Source organism: Oncorhynchus keta, chromosome 2 (genome assembly GCF_023373465.1).
Source record: "Oncorhynchus keta strain PuntledgeMale-10-30-2019 chromosome 2, Oket_V2, whole genome shotgun sequence".
In the NCBI taxonomy this organism is placed as follows: Eukaryota; Metazoa; Chordata; class Actinopteri; order Salmoniformes; family Salmonidae; genus Oncorhynchus; species Oncorhynchus keta.
The window spans coordinates 7,043,235-7,066,555 of NC_068422.1; the positions used below are offsets into that span (position 1 = coordinate 7,043,235).

At 42.8% G+C, this 23,321-nt stretch overlaps 1 protein-coding gene across 2 annotated transcripts in view; it reads left to right on the top strand.

Moving 5' to 3' along the window:
* Positions 1–23,321, top strand: part of LOC118377152 (serine/threonine-protein kinase WNK4-like) — a 126,269-nt gene that overhangs the window by 29,043 nt on the left and 73,905 nt on the right. For both annotated transcript variants that reach the window (XM_052471270.1, XM_052471276.1), the window contains exons 3-5: positions 21,003–21,175; positions 21,453–21,673; positions 21,949–22,106. In XM_052471270.1, coding sequence (XP_052327230.1) covers positions 21,003–21,175; positions 21,453–21,673; positions 21,949–22,106 — 552 coding nt within the window. The remainder of the gene's footprint in view (positions 1–21,002; positions 21,176–21,452; positions 21,674–21,948; positions 22,107–23,321) is intronic.

The following is a 23,321-nucleotide window of genomic DNA, read 5'->3' on the forward strand; positions in this document are numbered from 1 at the left end:
GTGATACAGAGAAGAGCAGTCTCAGTTGAATGACTAGTCTTGAAACCTGACTGATTTGGATCAAGAAGGTCATTCTGAGAGAGATAGCGGGAGAGCTGGCCAAGGACGGCACGTTCAAGAGTTTTGGAGAGAAAAGAAAGAAGGGATACTGGTCTGTAGTTGTTGACATCGGAGGGATCGAGTGTAGGTTTTTTCAGAAGGGTGCAACTCTCGCTCTCTTGAAGACGGAAGGGACGTAGCCAGCGGTCAGGGATGAGTTGATGAGCGAGGTGAGGTAAGGGAGAAGGTCTCCGGAAATGGTCTGGAGAAGAGAGGAGGGGATAGGGTCAAGCGGGCAGGTTGTTGGGCGGCCGGCCGTCACAAGACGCAAGATTTCATCTGGAGAGAGAGGGAGAAAGAGGTCAGAGCACAGGGTAGGGCAGTGTGAGCAGAACCAGCGGTGTCGTTTGACTTAGCAAACGAGGATCGGATGTCGTCGACCTTCTTTTCAAAATGGTTGACGAAGTCATCTGCAGAGAGGGAGGAGGGGGGGAGGGGGAGGAGGATTCAGGAGGGAGGAGAAGGTGGCAAAGAGCTTCCTAGGGTTAGAGGCAGATGCTTGGAATTTAGAGTGGTAGAAAGTGGCTTTAGCAGCAGAGACAGAGGAGGAAAATGTAGAGAGGAGGGAGTGAAAGGATGCCAGGTCCGCAGGGAGGCGAGTTTTCCTCCATTTCCGCTCGGCTGCCCGGAGCCCTGTTTGGATTACCAAACATGGGTTAATTTAACAATCCGTTGGGTTTTTAATCACTTTCATGCTGGGTTGGCCCAGCAGCTGGGCCTTTTTAATGCAATCCTCATCTTATTTTTAGGAGGCGTGTTTTTTTTAGGGGCGTGGCTTTAGTGGCCACCCTTGAGAGTCATTTCTGTTCATCATGTTAAGATTGTACACCACAAATGTTAATTGTCCTTGTATTTTTTTGCACATTAAATATTTTTATATCAAATTAATAACATTATTTTCTCCATATTATAACAAAGTGGTGACTATCCAAACATTGGGATATGAATAGACTCTTGAGGAACTCACACACTCATACACTAATAAAAGCTACAAAAGTGTCAGTGTTCAGCCTTAACATGTGATAACAACAGAACGGATTAAACAGAATCACATTTACTCACACGAGTGGACAAAAGTAACTATATGAAAGCCACGCCTCTACTAAGCCACGTCTCCAGTCTTCTGATCTGATCCGCTTGGTCATATCTCAATAACCCAGCATCAACAACCCAACCGTGCTCTTTTTAAAGGAAACAAATGCCTGCAACCCAGCAGCTGGGTTTTCCAAACAACCCAGACTTTTTTAGAGTGTGGAAGCCAACTGGACATCTAAACAAAAGTCAAATATATCATGCCCATACTTTATTTTTTAAAATCTGAATTTTTTTTTTTTTTACACCAAATTACAAACATAAAAACACTGACTACATCTCCTCTGCCAAGACCCACATGTTCACACTCACATCCTTATTGCTTGCATTATTGTTTGCCACATGGCCTTAAATTGTACCAATTTGTTTTTCTCAGTCACCAATGCTATTTCAATATTTCAGTAATAAATCATTTGAGTTATCCATTGTGTTAATGATGGTCAGATTAATTGATTTCTAATCATTTTCTGACTCAAATAAGATTCCCTCAAAGTTGCTCTGATGTCCAAAATATTTAAAATAGAAATGTCATGATATGTAACTTTTATGTTGCTTGTATTTGAAACTATCTACATTGGTGAGTCCAATATTACTTTTCAATTCTGTCATGGAAATAAATGTATACTGTACTGTACAGAAATATGAACGCAACATGCCACAATTTCAACCATTTTACTGAGTTACAGATCATATAAAGAAATTAATTAATTAGGCCCTTAATCTATGGATGTCACGTGACTTAGCAGGGGCACAGCCATTGGTGGGCCTGGGAGGGCATAGGCCCAACCACTTGGAAGCCATGTTTACTCACTGGGTAGCCAGGCCCAGCCAATCAGAAGGAATTTTTCCCTACAAAGGGCTTTATTACAGACAGAAATACTCCTCAGTTTCCTCAGCTGTCCGGGTGGTTGGTCTCAGACAATCCAGCAGGTGAAGCAGCCAGATGTGGAGTTCTTGGGCTGGCATGGTTACACGTGGTCTGCGGTTGTTAGGCAGGTTGGACTTACTGCCAAATTCTTAAAAACTACACTGGACGTGGCTTATGGTAGAGAAATTAACATTCAATTCTCTGGCAACAGCTCTGGTAGACATTCCTGCAGTCAGCATGCCAATTGCACGCTCCCTCAAAACTTGAGATATCTGTGGCATTGTGTTGTGTAGCAAAACTGCACATTTTAGAGTGACCTTTTATTGTCCCCAGCACATGGTACACCTGTGTAATGATCATGCTGTTTAACTACTGTAGGAAGTTGTTCATGTTCTTAGCTTTACCCTTTGAAAATAGACGCGCAAAAGATTCTGGGGATGAGCATGTGCATCTTCAATATGTACCCATTGTTCCTCTTTAGTGCATTTAACTATATGGGGTAGTGAGCTTAAAAGCTTTGGGTAGTGAGTTGATACAATATCAAGTCTGGAAAGTTAAAACCACCCTCACATTTAGGAAGATGTATGTGTACTTAGTTCCCTTCTGTATTCCCTGGTCACCCACAACTGCATGGCCAAACAAGACTCCAACACCATCATTAAGTTTGCTGATGACACAACAGTGGTAGGCCTGATCACCGACAACGATGAGATGGCCTATAGGGAGGAGGTCAGAGAACTGGCAGTGTGGTGCCTGGACAACAACCTCCCTCTCAAAGTGAACAAGACAAAGGAGGTGATTGTGGACTACAGGAAAAGGCGGGCCGAACAGGCCCCCATTAACATCGACGGGGCTGTAGTGGAGCGGGTCGAGAGTTTCAAGTTCCTTGGTGTCCACATCACCAACGACCTATCATGGTCCAAACATACCAAGACAGTCGTGAAGAGGGCACGACCAAACCTTTTCCCCCTCAGGAGACTGAAAAGATTTGGCATGGGACCCCAGATCCTCAAAAGGTTCTACAGCTGCACCATCAAGAGCAACCTGACCAGTTGCATCACCGCCTGGTATGGCAACTGCTCGGCATCTGACCGCAAGGCGCTACAGAGGGTAGTGCGAACGGCCCAGTACATCACTAGGGCCAAGCATCCTGCAATCCAAGACCTATATAATAGGCGGTGTCAGAGGAAAGCCCATAAAATTGTCAGTGACTCCAGTCACCCAGGTCATAGACTGTTTTCTCTGCTACTGCACGGCAAGCGGTACCGGAGCGCCAAGTCCAGGACTAAAAGGCTCCTCAACAGCTTCTACCCCCAAGCCATTAGACTGCTGAACAATTCATAAAAATCGGCACCGGAGAATTTACATTGCCCCCCCCCCTCTTGTACACTGCTACTACTGTTACCTGTGCATAATTACTTTTTATTTTAGCCTACTTGGTAAATATTTTCTTCTTCTTGAACTGCACTGTTGGTTAAGGGCTTGTTAGTAAGCATTTCACGGCAAAGTCTACACTTGTTGTATTCGGTGCATGTGGCAAAAAAGTTTGATTTGATTTGATGACCGAGTATACTTTTTAAAACTTTTTTGTCTTTGATGGAGTAATTGGTATTACCGAAAATAAATAAATAAATAAATAAATAAAGACAAAAACTTTGGGAGCCATTCCATTCTAAAGAGGCGACCATGTCAGCGTGCATTGTGCCCTGCCCGCCACAGGAGTCGCTAGAGCGCGATGCGACAAGAACATCACTGCCTGATAAACACTCCCCTAACCTGGACGAAACTGTACCAATTGTGCGCCTCCTCTGTGTATTCCGGTCGTGGCCTTCTGTAACAGAGCCTGTACTCAAACCAGGATCTCTAGTGGCACAGCTAGCACTGCAATGCAGTGCCTTAGACCATTTATACATTATTCTTATTAAATGCAGTGCCTTAGACCATTTATACATTATTCTTATTAAATGCAGTGCCTTAGACCATTTATACATTATTCTTATTAAATGCAGTGCCTTAGACCATTTATACATTATTCTTATTAAATGCAGTGCCTTAGACCATTTATACATTATTCTTATTAAATGCAGTGCCTTAGACCATTTATACATTATTCTTATTAAATGCAGTGCCTTAGACCATTTATATATTATTCTTATTAAATGCAGTGCCTTAGACCATTTATACATTATTCTTATTAAATGCAGTGCCTTAGACCATTTATACATTATTCTTATTAAATGCAGTGCCTTAGACCATTTATACATTATTCTTATTAAATGCAGTGCCTTAGACCATTTATACATTATTCTTATTAAATGCAGTGCCTTAGACCATTTATACATTATTCTTATTAAATGTATTATTTCACCTGGAAAGTGAAATGCTTCCAAAGTCTTGAATAGAAAAGGCTATTCAAGACGGTCAAAATCCTTTTTGACGTCAACAGCCGTTATTGATCTCTATATATAGTATGTATTCTTTTTTGCATATTGCATTAAACTGAAACATGTTCTTGTAATTGTTTGTGTCTATTTTTTATAAACCCTGTTTGATTGATATGTATCAGGTCTGGTAAGACTTTTGCCATTCTCTTGCTTATAAGCTTTGTTATTATTTTATCACATTGTATTAAACTTAAGTGTGATAATCAGCAGGGGACTCTACAGATTTTCCTGGTTTTAATATAACTGAAATATAATTATTTTATACATGGAATTAGGAAGTACTGAATTTAGTGAATAGGGGGACTACTTTGTCCCAAGATGTCTATCTTTATCTTTAGAAATTATAACTGGTTTAGCATTCATTCACTCTGTGAGAGCTGAGAGATATTTACCAGGTTTATTAAGTAGTATTGCTTTATTTGAGTTTATTATTTGGTTCTCTTCAGAAGTGAAATATATTTTTCCTTCCAAAGTTTTATTTTCTTCTTTGCCTTGTAAGGGATAGGGTCAGATTTGACTTCAGCTGAGTATGAGATTATGATACTGACACAATGCTGGTAGTTATTTCCACTATCTCATTGGTTGGACACATCATTGGATAGAGTTGAATCCCCTTTGGCTCTGAAGGGCACTATAAAGAGCTCTCCTCGCCTCTTGCATACTATCACGTCGTTAACTATTGTATATCTGGTAGTCATGGTTGGCACCGCACAATACAGTGTTGTCCTCTCTCTGTAAACAGAACACATAGGTTTTTATTCCAAATGGCACCCTATTCCCTACATAGTGCACTACTTTTAAGGGACTCGGTCAAAAGTAGTGCACTATGTAGGGAATAGGGTGCCATTTGGGATGCACAACGCACACACAGATGTAGGATCTTTGTTTGATCACCTTTTTGCAGGAGAACTTTCCTTCAATTAAGGACATTTTAAACTTGTAGTGTATTTGAGGTTTAAAAGGCTTCTGAAGTTTAAATTCTACTTCTACAAATTAAAAATACATCTCATTGACAGTGGAATATGGACATTTCCACATGTGGTAAGGTGAATTGCCTGCACTAAAGAATGCCAGACACCATTGTTCTTAATCTGACTATTTTTCAGTCCCTCACAAATATTGTACACACATACAGTGCCTTCGGAAAGTACTCAGACCCCTTTACTTTTCCCACATTTTGTTACGTTACAGCCTTATTCTAAAATGGATTACATTTAAAAAATCCTTAGCAATCTACACACAATACCCCATAATGACGAAGTGAAAACAGGTTTTTAGTTTTTTGCACATTTATAAGAAATGTAAAATGGGAAAAACATATTTACATAAAAAATTGCTGCATCATTGAAGGTCCCCAATAACACAGTGGCCTCCATCATTCTTAAATGAAAGAGGCTTGGAACAACCAAGACTCTTCCTGGAGCTGTTCGCCCGGCCAAACTGAGCAATCAGGGGAGAAGGGCCTTGGTTAGGGAGTTGCCAAAGAACCTGATGGCAACTCTGACAGAGTTCTAGAGTTCTTCTGTGGAGAAGGGAGAACCTTTCAGATGGACAACCATCTCTACTATCTCTCTACCATCTCTCCATCTTTGCTTGACATGGGAAAATCAAAAGAAATCAGCCAAGACCTCAGAAACAAATGTGCAGACCTCCACAAGTCTACTTCATCCTTGGGAGCAATTTCCAAAATCCTGAAGGTACCATGTTCACCTGTACAAACAATAGTACGCAAGTAGAAACACCATGGGACCACGCAGCTGTCATACCGCTCAGGAAGGAGACGCGTTCTGTCTCATACAGATGAGCGTACTTTGGTGCGAAAAGTGCAAATCAATCCCAGAACAACAGCAAAGGTATTGGAGTGGCCATCACAAAGCCCTGACCTCAATCCTAAAGAACATTTGTGGACAAAACTGATAAAGCACGTGCGAGCAAGGAGGCCTACAAACCTGAATCAGTTACACCAGCTCTGTCAGGAGGAATGTGCCAAAATCCACCCAACTTATTTTGGGAAGCTTGTGGAAGGCTACCTGAAACGTCTGACCCAAGTTAAGTAATTTAAAGGCAATGCTACCAAATACAAATTGAGTGTATGTAAACTTCTGACCCACTGGGAATGTGATTAAAGAAATAAAAGCTGAAATAAATCATTCTCTCAACTATTATTCGGACATTTCACATTCTTAAAAAGAATTGGTGATCCTAACTGAACTAAGACAGGGAATTTTTACTTGGATTAAATGTTAGGAATTGTGAAAAACCGAGTTTAAATGTATTTAGCTAAGGTGTATGTAAACTTCTGACTTCAACTGAATGTAAAGTCAATATATCAGTTTTTAATACATTTGATTAAAAAAAATCGAAAAACCTGTTTTTGCTTTTCATTATGGGGTGTCGATTAATGAGGGGGAAAACTATTTAATTCATGTTAGATTAAGGCTGTCACGTAAGAACATTTTGAAAAGATCAAGAGGTCTGAATACTTTCTGAAGGCACTGTACATCCTTGTTCTTATAAAGTGCCTCGTAGATCATTCCAGGAAAAAGCTTGATCTAATATTTGATTCAGAGGAGGCTGGCGGGTGGAGCTATAGGAGGCTCATTGTAATGGCTGGAATGGAATAAATGGAATGGTACCAAACAGATCTAACATATGGAAACCACATGTTTGACTTTGTTCAGTTCCATTCCAGCCATTACAATGAGCCTCCTATAGCTCCCCCCTCCAGCTTCCTCTGATTTCATTACAGGGTACTACTTGATGTAAACCTGATTGCATTCATGCTTAGTAGGGCACCTGTGTGTACACACAGTGTGCTTTCATGTTTTGCTATAACAGAAATGTCATTGCCTCTTGCTAATCTAATGGGAACTACTAATGGGCATTAGACAACACACTGTTTCGTGGAAAAGCAACTGAGTGGCCTGATTTGTGGGCTATGCTGTATCATGTGTCTATTATTCAGCCCACTGTAATCACTGGGGTATACCTAGCTCACATTATATATGAACAAAGCATGGATTCATGCGTCTGTTATTCAGCCCTCTGTAATCACTGGGATATACAGTGCATTTGGGAAGTATTCTGACCTCTTGTTTTTTTCCACATTTTGTGGAAATAGCTGTGCATTGACGCTCCCCATCCAACTTGACAGAGCTTGAGAGGATCTGCAGAGAAGAATGAGAGAAACTCCCCAATTACTGGTGTGCCAAGCGTGTATACCCAAGAAGACTCAAGGCTGTAACCACTGCCAAAGGTGCTTCAAAAAAGTACTGAGTAAAGGATCTGAATACTTATGTAAATGTGATATTTCAGTGTTTCCTCTTTAATACATTTGCAAAAAATGTAAAAAACAAAAACAATTTTTGCTTTGTCATTATGGGGTATTGTGTGTAGTAGATTGATGAGGGGAAAAACATATTTCATCAATTTTAGAATAAGGCTGTTATGTAACAAAATGTGGAAAAAGTCAAGAGGTTTGAACACTTTCCAAATGCACTGTACCTCGCTCACATTATATATGAACAGAGCATGGTTTCATTATACCAGACAAAACAACATGGACTCACTACTTAGGGAAGTAATGGCTCAGTGTTGTTGGCAAACACAGTCACCTGGGCAGTGTCATGCAGGAGACTGAGGCTGCACCACAAATGGCACCCTATTCAGTGCTTTTAGAGCCTATGGGGCTGTGGTCAATAGTAGTGCCCTGTATTGGGAATAGGGTGCCATTTGGGACAGGCCCACTGTTACCTGGCCAATACCATGCAGGAGACTCCTTAAAATAACTCTGTGTTCCTCTCCGGCCCTTAACGACTGGTGTAAGATGTAACCGTGAAGGAACATCACAGCCTGTTAAGTTTTCTGCTCCAGTACACAAAACACAGAATATTATTATTTATGTACCAACACACTTGGGTTGAAAAAACAGCTAAACCTGTGTTTCTTACCTGCAGTAGCTCCAGAGGTGTAAGAAACCTCACGTAACACATAACTTGTTTATTGAATTCTGACACAGTAGCCTCATGAAATTTGGTCTCTCAAGCCAGTGGAAATAGGTTACTAACATTAGCTTGCACACAGTGTTTTGAAGAATGGTAATAAAAAATGTTTTGCAAACATTTTCCTCCTGTGTTTGCCAAGTATGTGCTCATTTCAGATTTCATAAGTTTGTGTGGCGTACTGTGGAGGGAAGGATATGGCTGGAGACAAAGCTGTGGTCGTTATTGTTTATTTTATTTCACTTTTATTTAACCAGGTAGGTTAGTTGAGAACAAGTTCTCATTTACAACTGTGACCTGGCCAAGATAAAGCAAAGATCATCACAGCTAGCTAGCTGCCACCGAGTGGCCCAGCCCCAAAGCTAGCTATGAGTCAGGCCCACCTCCCGGCCTCCTCAGTGATCACTCAGCTACACAGCTGATGCCTCCCGCTTTTATGGTTACAGAAGTCAACAAATGATAGCTCCTGGGGAATAGGTGTGGTACTGGCGTCTACAGGGCCTGGGTTAACTTCTACATCACCAGAAGAACAGAGGAGGAGTAGGATAAGGGTATGGCTAAAGGCTATAAGAACTGGTTGTCTAGTACGTTGGGAACAGAGAATAAAAGGAGCCGAATTCTGGGCGTGGTAGATAGATTAATGGCGTAGTGTACAGACAAGGGCATGTGAGTACAGTTGAGATAAACCTAGGCCTTGAGTGACGATGAGAGAGGTTTCGCCTCTGGTGGGTCCCGTTAAGCCAGGTGAGGTCTCCACATGTGTGGGGGGTGGGACAAACGAGCTACCTAATGCAAGGTGAGCAGGACTGAGGGCTCTACAGTGAAATAAAACAATAAGGACTAGCTGAGACAGCAGTAGACAAGGCATATTGACAGAGAGAGACATAAAGAAGTCGCCGGTGTTGATCAGGAGAGCTAAGACAAAAACGGGTAAATGGCGTTGAATGGGTAGAGTGGGTTAGTTAGGTACATACAGGACCTGAGTTGGAGGCTGGGGCTGACAGGTAAACAAAATGAGGTACTGTGTTATTGAAACAGTCCATGGGGCATCAGCTGTGTAGCCGAGTGATCAAAGGGTCCAAAGAACAGCAATAGGTGAGTCAGGGAGCTGTTCAGTAGTACTACGCTAAGCGAGTGGGAAACACGGCACATAGAAACTACCGGGCAGGCGCAAGAAGATAATGTTTACATACTGCTTTACTCATCTCATATGTATATACTGTATTATATTCTACTGTATTTAGTCAATGCCACTCTGACATTGCTTGTCCTAATATTTATATATTTCTTAATTCCATTATTTTACTTTTAGATTTGTGTATTGTTGTGAATTGTTAGCTACTATAGCACTGTAGGAACTAGGAACGCGAGCAATTCGCACACCCACAATAACATATGCTAAATTTGTGTGTGACCAATCAAATTTGATTAGATTATATGTTTTATTTGATTTGTAACGCAGACCCAGTTACCTCACAGGTCAGAGTGGTCATCAGGGCAACATCAGCCCCACTCTAAACTAACCCAGGAGGATATAGAGACATCAGCCCCACTCTAAACTAACCCAGGAGGATATAGAGACATCAGCCCCACTCTTAACTAATCCAGGAGGATATAGACACATCAGCCCTACTCTAAACTAATCCAGGAGGATATAGACACATCAGCCCCACTCTAAACGAATCCAGGAGGATATAGACACATCAGCCCCACTCTAAACTAACCCAGGAGGATATAGACACATCAGCCCCACTCTAAACTAACCCAGGAGGATATAGACACATCAGCCCCACTCTAAACTAATCCAGGAGGATGTAGAGACATCAGCCCTACTATAAACTAATCCAGGAGGATATAGACACATCAGCCCCACTCTAAACTAATCCAGGAGGATATAGACACATCAGCCCCACTCTAAACTAATCCAGGAGGATATAGACACATCAGCCCCACTCTAAACTAATCCAGGAGGATGTAGAGACATCAGCCCTACTATAAACTAATCCAGGAGTATATAGACTCATCAGCCCTACTCTAAACTAATCCAGGAGGATGTAGAGACATCAGCCCTACTATAAACTAATCCAGGAGGATATAGACACATCAGCCCCACTCTAAACTAATCCAGGAGGATGTAGAGACATCAGCCCTACTATAAACTAATCCAGGAGGATGTAGAGACATCAGCCCTACTATAAACTAATCCAGGAGGATGTAGAGACATCAGCCCTACTATAAACTAACCCAGGAGGATGTAGAGACATCAGCCCCACTCTAAACTAACCCAGGAGGATATAGAGACATCAGCCCTACTATAAACTAATCCATGAGGATGTAGAGACATCAGCCCCACTCTAAACTAATCCAGGAGGATATAGAGACATCAGCCCCACTCTAAACTAATCCAGGAGGATATAGACACATCAGCCCCACTCTAAACTAACCCAGGAGGATATAGAGACATCAGCCCTACTATAAACTAATCCAGGAGGATATAGAGGCATCAGCCCTACTATAAACTAATCCAGGAGGATGTAGAGACATCAGCCCCACTCTAAACTAACCCAGGAGGATATATACACATCAGCCCCACTCTAAACTAATCCAGGAGAATGTAGAGACATCAGCCCTACCATAAACTAATCCAGGAGGATGTAGAGACATCAGCCCTACCATAAACTAATCCAGGAGGATGTAGAGACATCAGCCCTACTATAAACTAATCCAGGAGGATATAGACACATCAGCCCTACTATAAACTAATCCAGGAGGATATAGACACATCAGCCCTACTCTAAACTAATCCAGGAGGATATAGAGGCAGAGACTTTAGAGTTCCTTCGCACACTTGATACCTGTACATGATTTTCACATCTCTGAGTATCCTGACTTGTTCCAGGATGGACATGACTAACTCCTGTACAATAAATCGTGCTTACTATTTTTTGGAAGCATGCGTTACATGAGACAAACATCTTATCAACTCTTGCCCCACAAATGAAGATTGGGAAGAGTTGCTGACATTGTTTTGAGAAATGAATGACTTTAAAAGATGATGCAATGTTTTATGACACAATTATTTCAGTTCCAAGGCCAGTCAGTCAGGCACAAATACAGTTCTTCCTTTCACACACACCTACTATCTAGCAAATCCTCCAACCAGGCCAAACTTCCAGGTCAATGGCAGCCTAAATAGTTCTGCAAATCTGCGCCCCAAATGGCACCTGTTTCCCTATTTAGTGCACAACCTTTGACACTATATATAGGGAATGGGGTGCCATTTGGGATGCACTGGGCACTGGTCAAAATTAGTGCACTATATCGGGAATAGGATGCCATTTGGGACGCAGATTTGCAGAACTATTTAGGCTGCCATTGACCTGGAAGTTTGGCCTGGTTGGAGGTTTTGCTACATAGTAGGCTTGTGTGAAATAGGATGCACAGGAAGACAGAAATCTTGAATCTGTGTCCAGCGTAGTCTTTTGCTTGTGTAGTTAATTGCTTTAGGCGCCACTAAAGCGGGAGCCAGGTTTTCAGACTGCTAGCCCCGGTGAGAGAGAGGGGTGAGAGAGAGGGCGGGCTGAATCTCCCCTCTCCCCCGCTACATTCATAGAACAGCTCAGGTTTTCCTTGGAAAGTATACACTGGTACCTCAGTTCCTCACACTGCACTGTCTGTCTGTTTCTCAGTGTATGTGTGTGCCACAGATCTCTATCTGAAGGAGCCTCTGGAGAGCATGTGGGACCTCCTTGTCGTGATGGGTTAAAGACACATACAGAAGGAGAGAAACAAGATAACCACTTTAACTGCTTAAGTTAGCCACAGCACTGCTACTGCATTCATTCTAGACCAAACATACCATGATGTCTCCCCCACCCCTCTCAATTCAATTCAAAGAGCTTTATTGGCATGGGAAACATTGTCAAAGCAAGTGAAATAGATCATAAACAAAAGTGAAATAAACAACACAAGTGAACAGTAAACATTACACTCACAAAAGTTCCAAAGGAATAGAGACATTTCAGGTGTTATATTATGTCTATATACAGTGTCATAATGATGTGCAAATACATGTTGTATTTACAATGGTGTTTGTTCTTCACTGGTTGACCTTTTCTTGTGGCAACATGTCACAAATATTGCTGCTGTGATGGCACATTGTGCTATTTCACCCAATAGATATTGGCGTTTTATCAACATTTGATTTGTTTTCACATTCTTTGTGGATCTGTGTAATCTGAGGGAAAAAATCCCGGGACCACCCATACGTAGAATGTATGCACACATGACTGTAAGTCGCTTTGGATAAAAGCGTCAGCTAAATGGCATATATTATTATATTATTATATGTGTCTCGAATATGGTCATACAGCTGGCAGGAGGTTAGGAAGTGCAGCTCAGTTTCCACCTCATTTTGTGAGCAGTGTGCACATAGCCTGTCTTCTCTTGAGAGCCAGGTCTGCCTACGGTGCCATTCTCAATAGCAAGGCTATGCTTACTGAGTGTGTACATAGTCAAGGCTTTCCTTAAGTCTGGGTCAGTCACAGTGGTCAGGTATTCTGACACTGTGTACTCTCTGTTTAGGTTCAAATAGCATTCTAGTTTGCTCTGTTTTTTTGTTAATTCTTTCCAATGTGTCAAGTAATTATCTTTTTGTTTTCTCATGATTTGCTTGGGTCTAATTGTGTTGCTGTCCTGGGGCTCTGTGGGATGTGTTTGTGTTTGTGAACAGAGCCCCAGGACCAGCTTGCTTAGCGGACTCTTCTCCAGGTTCATCTCTCTGTAGGTGATGGCTTTGTTATGGAAGGTTTGGGAATCGCTTCCTTTTAGGTGGTTGTAGAATTTAACGGCTCTTTTCTGGATTTTGATAATTAGTGGGTATCGGCATGCATTATTTGGTGTTCTACATTGTACACAGAGGATATTTTTCCAGAATTCTGCATGCAGAGTCTCAATTTGGTGTTTGCCCCATTTTGTGAAATCTCGGTTGGTGAGCGGACCCCAGACCTCACAACCATAAAGGGCAATGGGCTCTATGACTGATTCAAGTATTTTTTTGCCAGATCCTAATTGGTATGTTGAATTTTATGTTCCTTTTGATGGCATAGAAGGCCCTTCTTGCCTTGTCTCTCAGATCGTTCACAGCTTTGTTCTAAGTTACCTGTGGCGCTGATGTTCTCTCTCTCTATTTTTACATCTCTCTCTCTCTCTCTCTCTCCGTCTCTCTCTCTCTCGATCCCAACCTAGTCTTCCATATACTGCACTTACACACATATCACTGCTTGCATTTTGGATGTTATATGAGGACAGTGTTATGTTCCTGACCTGCAAAGTAAAGTCTACGCCTCCTTTAGTGCTGGGTTGGCTGTCCATCCATTTCCCAGTTGTCATATAGGGGTGCTGCTGATAACCAGGAGGTTCTTAATACCAATGGTCCAACCATCAACACTACTTATGTAACTGTGGAGGGAGTTGGCACAGGGTCATAATAGTTCCTGCAGCCTTTCCATGCAGATCCAGTGCTGTTCTTGTAAAGTTGAAATGTCTAGAAGCAACAACGGCTCAGCTGCGAAGTGGTAGGCCACACAAACTCACAGAGTGGGACCACCAAGAACTGAAGTGTGTAGCGTGTTAAAATCTTCTGTCCTCGGGTTGCAACAGTCACTACCGAGTTCCAAACTGCCTCTGGAAGCAACGTCAGCACAATAACTGTTCGTCGAGCTTCATGAAATAGGTTTCTATGGCCGAGCAGCCGCACACAATCATAAGATCACCGGAGCAGTGAAACGCTTTCTCTGGAGTGAAGAATCACACTTCACCATCTGGGTTTGGCGGATGCCAGGAACACGCTGCCTGCCCCAATGCATAGTATCAACTGTAAAGTTTGGTTGCGGAGGAATAGTTCCAGTGAAGGGAAATCTTAATGCTACAGCATACAATGACATTCTAGACAACTCTGTGCTTCCAACTTTGTGGCAACAGTTTGGGGAAGGCACTTTCCTGTTTCAGCATGACAATGCCCCCGTGCACAATGCAAGGTCCATACAGAAATGGTTTGTCAAGATCGGTGTGGAAGAATTTGAGCTTACTTTGCTGCACTTGACCATATGACTGGACAATAATCAAGATAAGTGAAAACTAGAGCCTGCAGGACTTGCTTTTTGGAGTGAGAGCAGAGCATATCTTTATTATGGACAGACCTCCCCCCATCTTTACAACCATTGAATCTATATGTTTTGATCATGAACGTTTGCAATCTAAGGTAACACCAATTAATTTAGTCTCCTCAACTTGTTCAACAGCCACACCATTCATTACCAGATTCAGCTGAGGTCTAGACCTTAGGGAATGATTTGAACCAAATACAATGCTCTTAGTTTCAGAGATATTAAGGACCAGTTTATTACTGACCACCCATTCCAAAACAGACTGCAACTCCATGTTAAGCGTTTCAGTGACTTCATTAGCTGTGGTTGCTAACACATATATGGTTGAATCATCAGCATACATGGACACACAGGCTTTGTTTAATGCCAGTGGCAGGTCATTGGTTAAAATAGAAAAGATAAGAGGGACTAAAGAGCTGCCCTGCGGTACACCACACCCTACATGTTTGACATTTGAGAGGCTTCTATTAAGGTAAACCATTTGAGTTCTATTAGATAGATAGCTCTCAATCCACAATATGGCAGTTGAAAAGCCATAAAACATAGGTTTTCTCAACAACAGGTTATGATCAATAATATCGAAGGCTGCATTGAAATCTAACAGTACAGCTCCCACAATCTTCTTATTACCAATTTATTTTAACCAATCATCAGTCATTTCTGTCAGTGCAGTACATGTTGAGTGCTGTTTTCTATAAGCATGCTGAAAGTTTGTTGTCAATTTGTTTACTGAGAAATAGCATCGTATTTGGTCGAACATATTTTTTCCAACAGTTTGCTAAGAGCTGGCAGCAAGCTGATAGGTCTGCTGTTAGAACCAGTAAAGGCTGCTTTACCACTCTTGGGTAGCGGAATGACTTTGGGTTCATTCCAGGCCTGAGGACAAAGACTTTCCTCTCGGCTCAGATTAAACATATGACAGATAGGTGGGGCTATGAAGTCAGCTACCATCCTCAGTAGCTTTCCATTTAAGTTGTTAATGCTAATTCCTCATCAATCCATGAAGCCTTAACAATTCTAACAGTCAGTTTCTTAACAAGCACATGTTCATCAGTAATTGGAAGAATCAATTTCATAAATTCATCAAGTGCAGCATCTGGATGCTCCTTATTAATTCCATCAGACCAACAAATATTTTTTACATCATCCACAGTCACAGCAAAATATTTAGTATGATGCCTTATACACTATTTTAGGCCCAGCTTTCCAGGATAAACCCACTATATTGTGATCACTGCATCCAATGGGTACGGATACAGCTTTAGAACAAAGTTCTACAGTATTAGTCATGTATACTCCCCCTCCCGCGCTCGAGGTTGTCAGGCTGCTCATTATTACGCACACCTGTCACCATCGTATTGCGCATCAGCGCCTCATCAGACTCACCTGGACACCTTCACCTTCCTGATTACCTTCCCTATATATGTCACTCCCTTTGGTTCTTTCCCTAGGCGTCATTGTTTCTGTTACATTGTTTCATGTCCGTACACTACTCTTGTTTTGTCCTTGTGTTATTTATTATTAAAAGTCACTCCCTGAACTTGCTTCCCGACTCCCAGCGTACACTTTACAGAATAACGCCTCACCAAATGGGAGCATCAGGGCGTGTTTTTTGTTACTGTAGCATCCGGGTGTCGCTACCGGAGCAACTGGGATGCCTCAGCTGGCTCGTCAGGTTTCCACGTGTCATGCGGAGTGGAACAGATGAACATAAGAGCAGACTCAGACAAGAAGACTGGGATGAGGTAACCAAGGTATTAATTGAAAAACAGGGGGAAGATGGGATGCAGGCCAAGTGAAGCTTGGGCGGAATGCAGGAAGCCAGGTGCGGAGGCTGAGGCTGGAGCGAGGGGAGTTGGGACTGGGTAAGCAGGTCCGGAGAGGATTCTAAGGACGCAGTGGAGTGGGGGGTCCACTGACGAGACGTGGGACTGGGGCCAAAGTCAAAGCAGGCAGAACTGTAGTGGAGAGGAAAACAGCGTCAAGCAAGGGAAAACAGGAATAACACGAAAACAGGATCTAAGCAGGACCAAACGACTAAAAACCGCAGACTGACTGAGCAGGGACCTGTCAGCGTGGAAGTGGCAGGGCTGAGTATTTGTTGAGGTCTTGATTATGGAACAGGTTGCAGCTGGTGGGGATCTGCTCTGCCTCCAGCACACCTGTCTCCCCCCACACAATCACACACACCCACACAGAGAGGAAGAGGGAGTGAGCACTGGAGGAGTGGCGGCAGGTTAGGGAGACACAGGATGAGAAGTAGAGGGCGTGGCAGGAGCAGATGTAACACAATGTCTCAGCCAGGTCGTCAGGTTTACAACACCCGGTTGCCCTGTGTAAGTCGCTCTGGATAAGAGCGTCTGCTAAATGACTTAAATGTAAATGTAAATGTAAAGTGTCCGTTGCCGTGTCTACTGAGGACACCTCAGCTAGCTCGTCAGGCTCCCATGCCTCAGCCGGTTCATCAGGCTCCCAATGCCTCAGCTGGTTCATCAGGCTCTCCGTACCTCAGCCGGCTCGCCAGGCCCCTGCTCTTCAGCCGGCTTGTCAGGCCCCCGCGCCTCAGGCAGCTCGTCAGGTCCCCGTGCCTCAGCCGGCTCGTCAGGCTCTCGCGCTTCAACCTGTTCATCAGGTTCCCACTCCTCAGCAGAAGTGATCGGCCTGCTCTTGGTCCCCGGGATCGTCCTTCTGGCCGGCGTCCTGCGGGTGGAGCCGCTCGCCAGGGAAGGGGTACTCCCCCTCCGGCACTCGAGGTCATCAGGCTGCTCATTATTACGCACACCTGTCACCATCGTTCCTCGCATCAGCGCCTCATCCGACTCACCTGGACACCTTCACCTTCCTGAGTACCTTCCCTATATATGTCACTCCCTTTGGTTCTTTCTCTAGGCGTTATTGTTTCTGTTCCGTTGTTTCATGTCTGTACGCTACTTGTTTCCTGTTTTGTCCTTGTGTTATTTATTATTAAAAGTCACTCCCTGAACTTGCTTCCTGACTCCCAGCGTAAATGTTACAATTAGTAAAAATGTGATCAATACATGTGGATGATCTTGTTCCTGTAGTGTTTGTAAACACCCTGATAGGTTGATTAATATTAATAACCTGAACCAGATTACAGTGAGAAGCTTCCTCTCGCGTTGACAGCTTGATGAAAACCAGTCAATATTCAGGTCCCCACGAAAGTAGACCTCTCTGTTTACATCACATACACTATCAAGCATTTCACAGATATTTTTTAGATTCTGACTGTTAGCACTTGTTGGCCTATAGCAAGATCCAAAAGGAAAAGCCTTTAGATGTGCCAGGAGAACCTGCAACCACAACACCTGAATAACACTATTATATCTTCTTTAAGCAGTACAGGAATATGGCTCTGAATAGCCCCCCCATAACCATTCCTGTTTCTTCTATAGATGTTATATCCTTCTATTGCTACTGCTGTATCATCAAATTCATTATCTTAGTGAGTCTCACAAATAGCTATATATTATATATTCATGTTATCTGATGTTAGCAAGTTATTGATTTCATGAAACTCATTTCTAAGGCTACATACAGAATATTAAAATGAGATATTGTCAGCCCTTTCCTGGGTAGATTATCAGAGATAGACATAATATGCAAAATAGCAAACAAAACAAGATCATTAAAAAATATTCAGCAGTCCATTAATCAGTTGGTGTGTGTAAGTGTGTGTGTGCTGCGAGGTTGGCACTATGAACCCATAGGCTTTGCTCTCTCACCCCGTCCAGGCTTTTAGGAGGGAGGGTGGACAATGAGCCTGTCGTAGCGGATGTAATACAATACCCTCTGGCAGCTTTCATGTGTGAGCACTTATTGTTGGTTTCTCTTTATGTTCAGACCAAGTTAAGTCTGTCACTTGTGTTGTATCAGTGTTAAATTCAACCATTTAGTGATATTTATGTCATCTGGAAAGCTGATGCAATCCAAAATTGAACAATAGGTCTTTATTGGAAATGTCACGTTCTGACCTTAGTTTCTTTTTTTAAATGTCTTTGTGTTCGGTTGGTCAGGGCGTGAGTTGGGGTGGGTTGTCTATGTTCTTTTGTCTAGGTTATTATTTTCTACGTGTTTGGCCTAGTATGGTTCTCAATCAGAGGCAGGTGTCGTTCGTTGTCTCTGATTGAGAATCATACTTAGGTAGCCTTTCCCACCTGTGTTTTGTGGGTGATTATTTTTCCGTGTCAGTGTTTTGTCCACACTGGACTGTGTCGGTTTTCATTTATTTCTCTTGTTCCTTTTGTTTTCTGTATCTAGTTGTATTTCATTCAAATATATTATGGACACTTACCACGCTGCTTTTTGGTCTGATCTCTCATACTCCTCAGAGGAGGACGAATTCCGTTACAGGAAACAGGTTTTGTAAGAGTCAACATAACAATAATAATAATCAGTCCCTAATCAGACACACTTTACAGAGCCTCTTTGGAGGCGAGCAGAAAATGTTATGCTTACTCTTGCTTTAGTTCAGGAATGCCTGAATAAGACATTGGCTATTCCAGGAACGCTTCTGAAGTTGTCAAAATCTCCTTATTCTGTATTTGAATGTGTTGTGCTTGTCATGTGGTACAGTGGTTTAGGGAGCTGTCAAGGTTTCCAGGGCAGGCTGGTTGACCATGAGGCTAAATGCACGTACACACCACATTGAGCTGTACTGTAGAGGACCTTCAAGTTAAACAGGTCAGTCAGGTTGTCAGTCAGGTCAATCAGACCGTGAGTCAGGTCGTCAGTCAGAAAACCGAGGCAGTGGAAGCACCCAATCAGATCAGAGAGGGATATTTTTTAGATTGTTAGATGTTTACTCAGAGTTTACCTTCAATGACACTGAAGCTCAGTCTCCCATCAATACTGTAATATTAACATACAAGTCCTAGAATGTATTGCCTGTAGTTACATCATACTCCTGTCTCTGTTACACTAATTCTCCACATACAGTATACATACAAACTCCTTGGTCAAAAGTTATTTTATTCTTATTTAATTAGTGTTTGGCAGTTGATGGACGTTGGGGCTCCCCTCATGTACCTTGCTTTCTGAGATAGTCCAGATCCTGAGACAGGCCCTCCCATGCTTGATAGGGCTTGAAGTCCCAAATGGTACCCTATTCCCTCGTGCACTACATTTGACCAGGGAATTACCAAAACTAGTGCACTATAAAGGGAATAGAGTGCAGGGCCTGGTAACGTGAGCGTCAGCCCCCTTCTCTAAAGGGGAGGAAGGTATAGTGGTCAGGTAATTGTAAACATAAACATACCCTCCAAGTTTTTCCCAGAACCGCCTGAATGCAGGATTCATGGTTATAGAAGTCTAGAGGTCTCTCCAGAGTTGTCCGCCAGCTAGGCACCCACTGCAGCCTCCTGGCAGCTTTACTCAGAGACCAGAGACTGAATCAAGCCATTCATACCTCCCTCTGCACAAAAATTGATTTGTTCACCCACCTACCCACTGTGATTATACTTTGACCCACCTACCCACTGTGATTATACTGTGACCCACCTACCCACTGTGATTATTCTGTGACCCACCTACCCACTGTGATTATACTGTGACCCACCTACCCACTGTGATTATACTGTGACCCACCTACCCACTGTGATTATACTGTGACCCACCTACCCACTGTGATTATACTGTGACCCACCTACCCACTGTGATTATTCTGTGACCCACCTACCCACTGTGATTATACTGTGACCCACCTACCCACTGTGATTATACTGTGACCCACCTACCCACTGTGATTATACTGTGACCCACCTACCCACTGTGATTATACTGTGACCCACCTACCCACTGTGATTATTCTGTGACCCACCTACCCACTGTGATTATACTGTGACCCACCTACCCACTGTGATTATACTGTGACCCAACTACCCACTGTGGTTATACTGTATTTGGTTACATTTCTCACAGCTATCGGAAACCTCCTCTCCAAATGTCTAGAAGTCACTGTTCAAGTTTTAAGAAAAATATGTTTAGGTAACACTGGAATGTGGTTCTCAAGATGGACAACCAACCTGTGGTTATTCACACAAAAAAAACGAATTAGTACAGTAAAATATCTACGTCAATGGTTCTGTCTGTTCTCTCCCTGTAGGACACACACATTTTCATATTTTTCACACATCTTGATAAGCTTATTCATTCTGTATTGTGTGATAATAAACAATAGTCATAAAATCAGGCCTGAGGGGTGGGGGGATGTTCCCTGGCAATATGCTCTGCCCATAGAAATGTAATTATAGGATGGTTCTGACTGTGTCGTATGTAATAATTCTAGAATATATCTATGTTGTGCTCCGTGCAGACGCGTAAGCTGACCAAGTTAGAGCGGCAGAGGTTCAGCGAGGAGGTGGAGATGCTGAAGGGTCTGCAGCACCCTAACATCGTCCGCTTCTACGACTCCTGGAAGGACAACTCCAAGGGCCTAAAGTGCATCCTGCTGGTCACCGAGCTCATGACATCAGGCACCCTCAAAACGTGAGTTTGTCTTTCCTGCCCCAACCTGGCCTCAATCATCGTTGTAGTAGAGGAGACTGTTGTGCCTGTTTTGTCCCATTTGTTTTATTTCCTCTACAAATTCCTCCTTCTATATTATTTTCTATATTTTATCGTGATTATAGAATCTTGATAGAAAACTATTTTTATCCATCCTTGTTTTGTATCTGAACTTCGGACAGTCCTCTCTGGTTTGGAATGTACTGGTCTGGCCTGTACTCTTTTGCTAATGCATCCTGATAACATGTGTTTACTGCAGGTACCTGAAGAGGTTCAAGGAGATGAAGCTGAAGCTGTTGCAGCGTTGGAGTCGGCAGATCCTGAAGGGGCTCCACTTCCTCCATACCCGCACCCCTCCCATTATCCACAGGGACCTCAAGTGTGACAACATCTTCATCACCGGCCCCACCGGCTCTGTCAAGATAGGAGACCTGGGCCTGGCCACACTCAAAAGTGCCTCCTTTGCTAAAAGTGTCATTGGTGAGTGTATAAGAGGTTATTAACTAACTGCAGTCATCTATTTTTCTGGATTAATTTCATGTTTTGGGTTTTTCTAGTTTAGGGCCTTTGAGTGCTCTAACTATATAATCATTATTAGATCACTGTGCCACAGATTACAACCCTATGAGGCATGTCCTGTGCAATCAAATGTATCTTTCCTAGAGAAGATGTGTGTGTGTGTGTACATCTGTGTGTGTGTGCGTGTGTGTGTCTTCTTGTGACTGGTGTTGACTTGTCTCTCTCCTCTCCTCCAGGTACCCCAGAGTTCATGGCTCCAGAGATGTACGAGGAGAAGTATGATGAAGCTGTGGATGTCTATGCCTTTGGGATGTGTATCCTGGAGATGGCCACCTCAGAGTACCCCTACTCCGAGTGTCAGAATGCAGCCCAGATCTATCGCAAAGTCACCAGTGTGAGTGGAAATATATATTCCATTAGGCAGACCCTTTTACTCTCCGAAAAAGGATTCCAAAAGGGTTATTCAGGTGTCCCCATAGGAGAACCCTTTTTGGTTCCAGGTAGAACCAATCATTTTTTTCCTAAGAGTGTACATTTTGGTATGAGTGGCCCCAGGGGGACTCAAACTCAAAACCCTGGTGTTGCAAATGCCATGCTCTACAATCCTGCAACACAGGACCATGGTCCTACATAGACTGGGACTCTCCTCTCTCCATGCAGGGTTAGTCAATAACGTAATTGTGCACACCTGTTCACTCTCTTCCTCTTGCACCATGGAGGAGAGAAAATACCTATAGGAATGTCCTAGATGTCTGGAGAAAGGGAAAAGTCTACACAGGTTTCCTTGGGATGTTCCAACTTTGATGTCACCCCATTGAAGTTGATATTTAAAAGTTAAGGTAAAGGTTAGGTAAGGGTTGGGGTTAACGTTAAGGTAAGGACATCCCAAGGATTCTGGATTGCACTAACCCTGGAAGAAGTCTTGATGTTAGACTCCACTCTCCAGATGGAACTGAGGTGGCCATCTCCAGGATACATAACCCCTAAGGCCACAGCTGCATCATACTTCTCCTCATACACCAATTTATGAAAGGACCATTTTTAAAATGCTTTATTAATTTAAAGTTGTGTGCATTATCATGTTGTAGCCTTACCACCATCTATCTCTATTCTCATCTGCAATTTTGACTCATAATATCTGATATTGTGATTCTGAGCTCGTTCTACGCTTCTACCTTTCCAAAGATCTGACTGGATGCTCACACTCAACATGAGCTTTATTAGAAGATTACATTTCCTACAGACCATGATGACATGGTGCTAGTTACCAGGGAGACAGATGACATGGTGCTTGTTACCAGGGAGACAGATGACATGGTGCTTGTTACCAGGGAGACAGATGACATGGTGCTGGATACCAGGGAGACAGATGACATGGTGCTGGTTACCAGGGAGACAGATGACATGGTACTGGTTACCAGCAAGACAGATGACATGGTGCTTGTTACCAGGGAGATAGATTACATGTTGCTGGTTACCATGGTGAGAGAGAGATTACCTTTTCAGAGCAGCTCATAATCAAGACATTTCTAACTCTGATTCCAACATATTATCAGTAATGGAATAGCAGATGAAGCATACAATAGTACTTAAAGACAGCTCCCTTCTA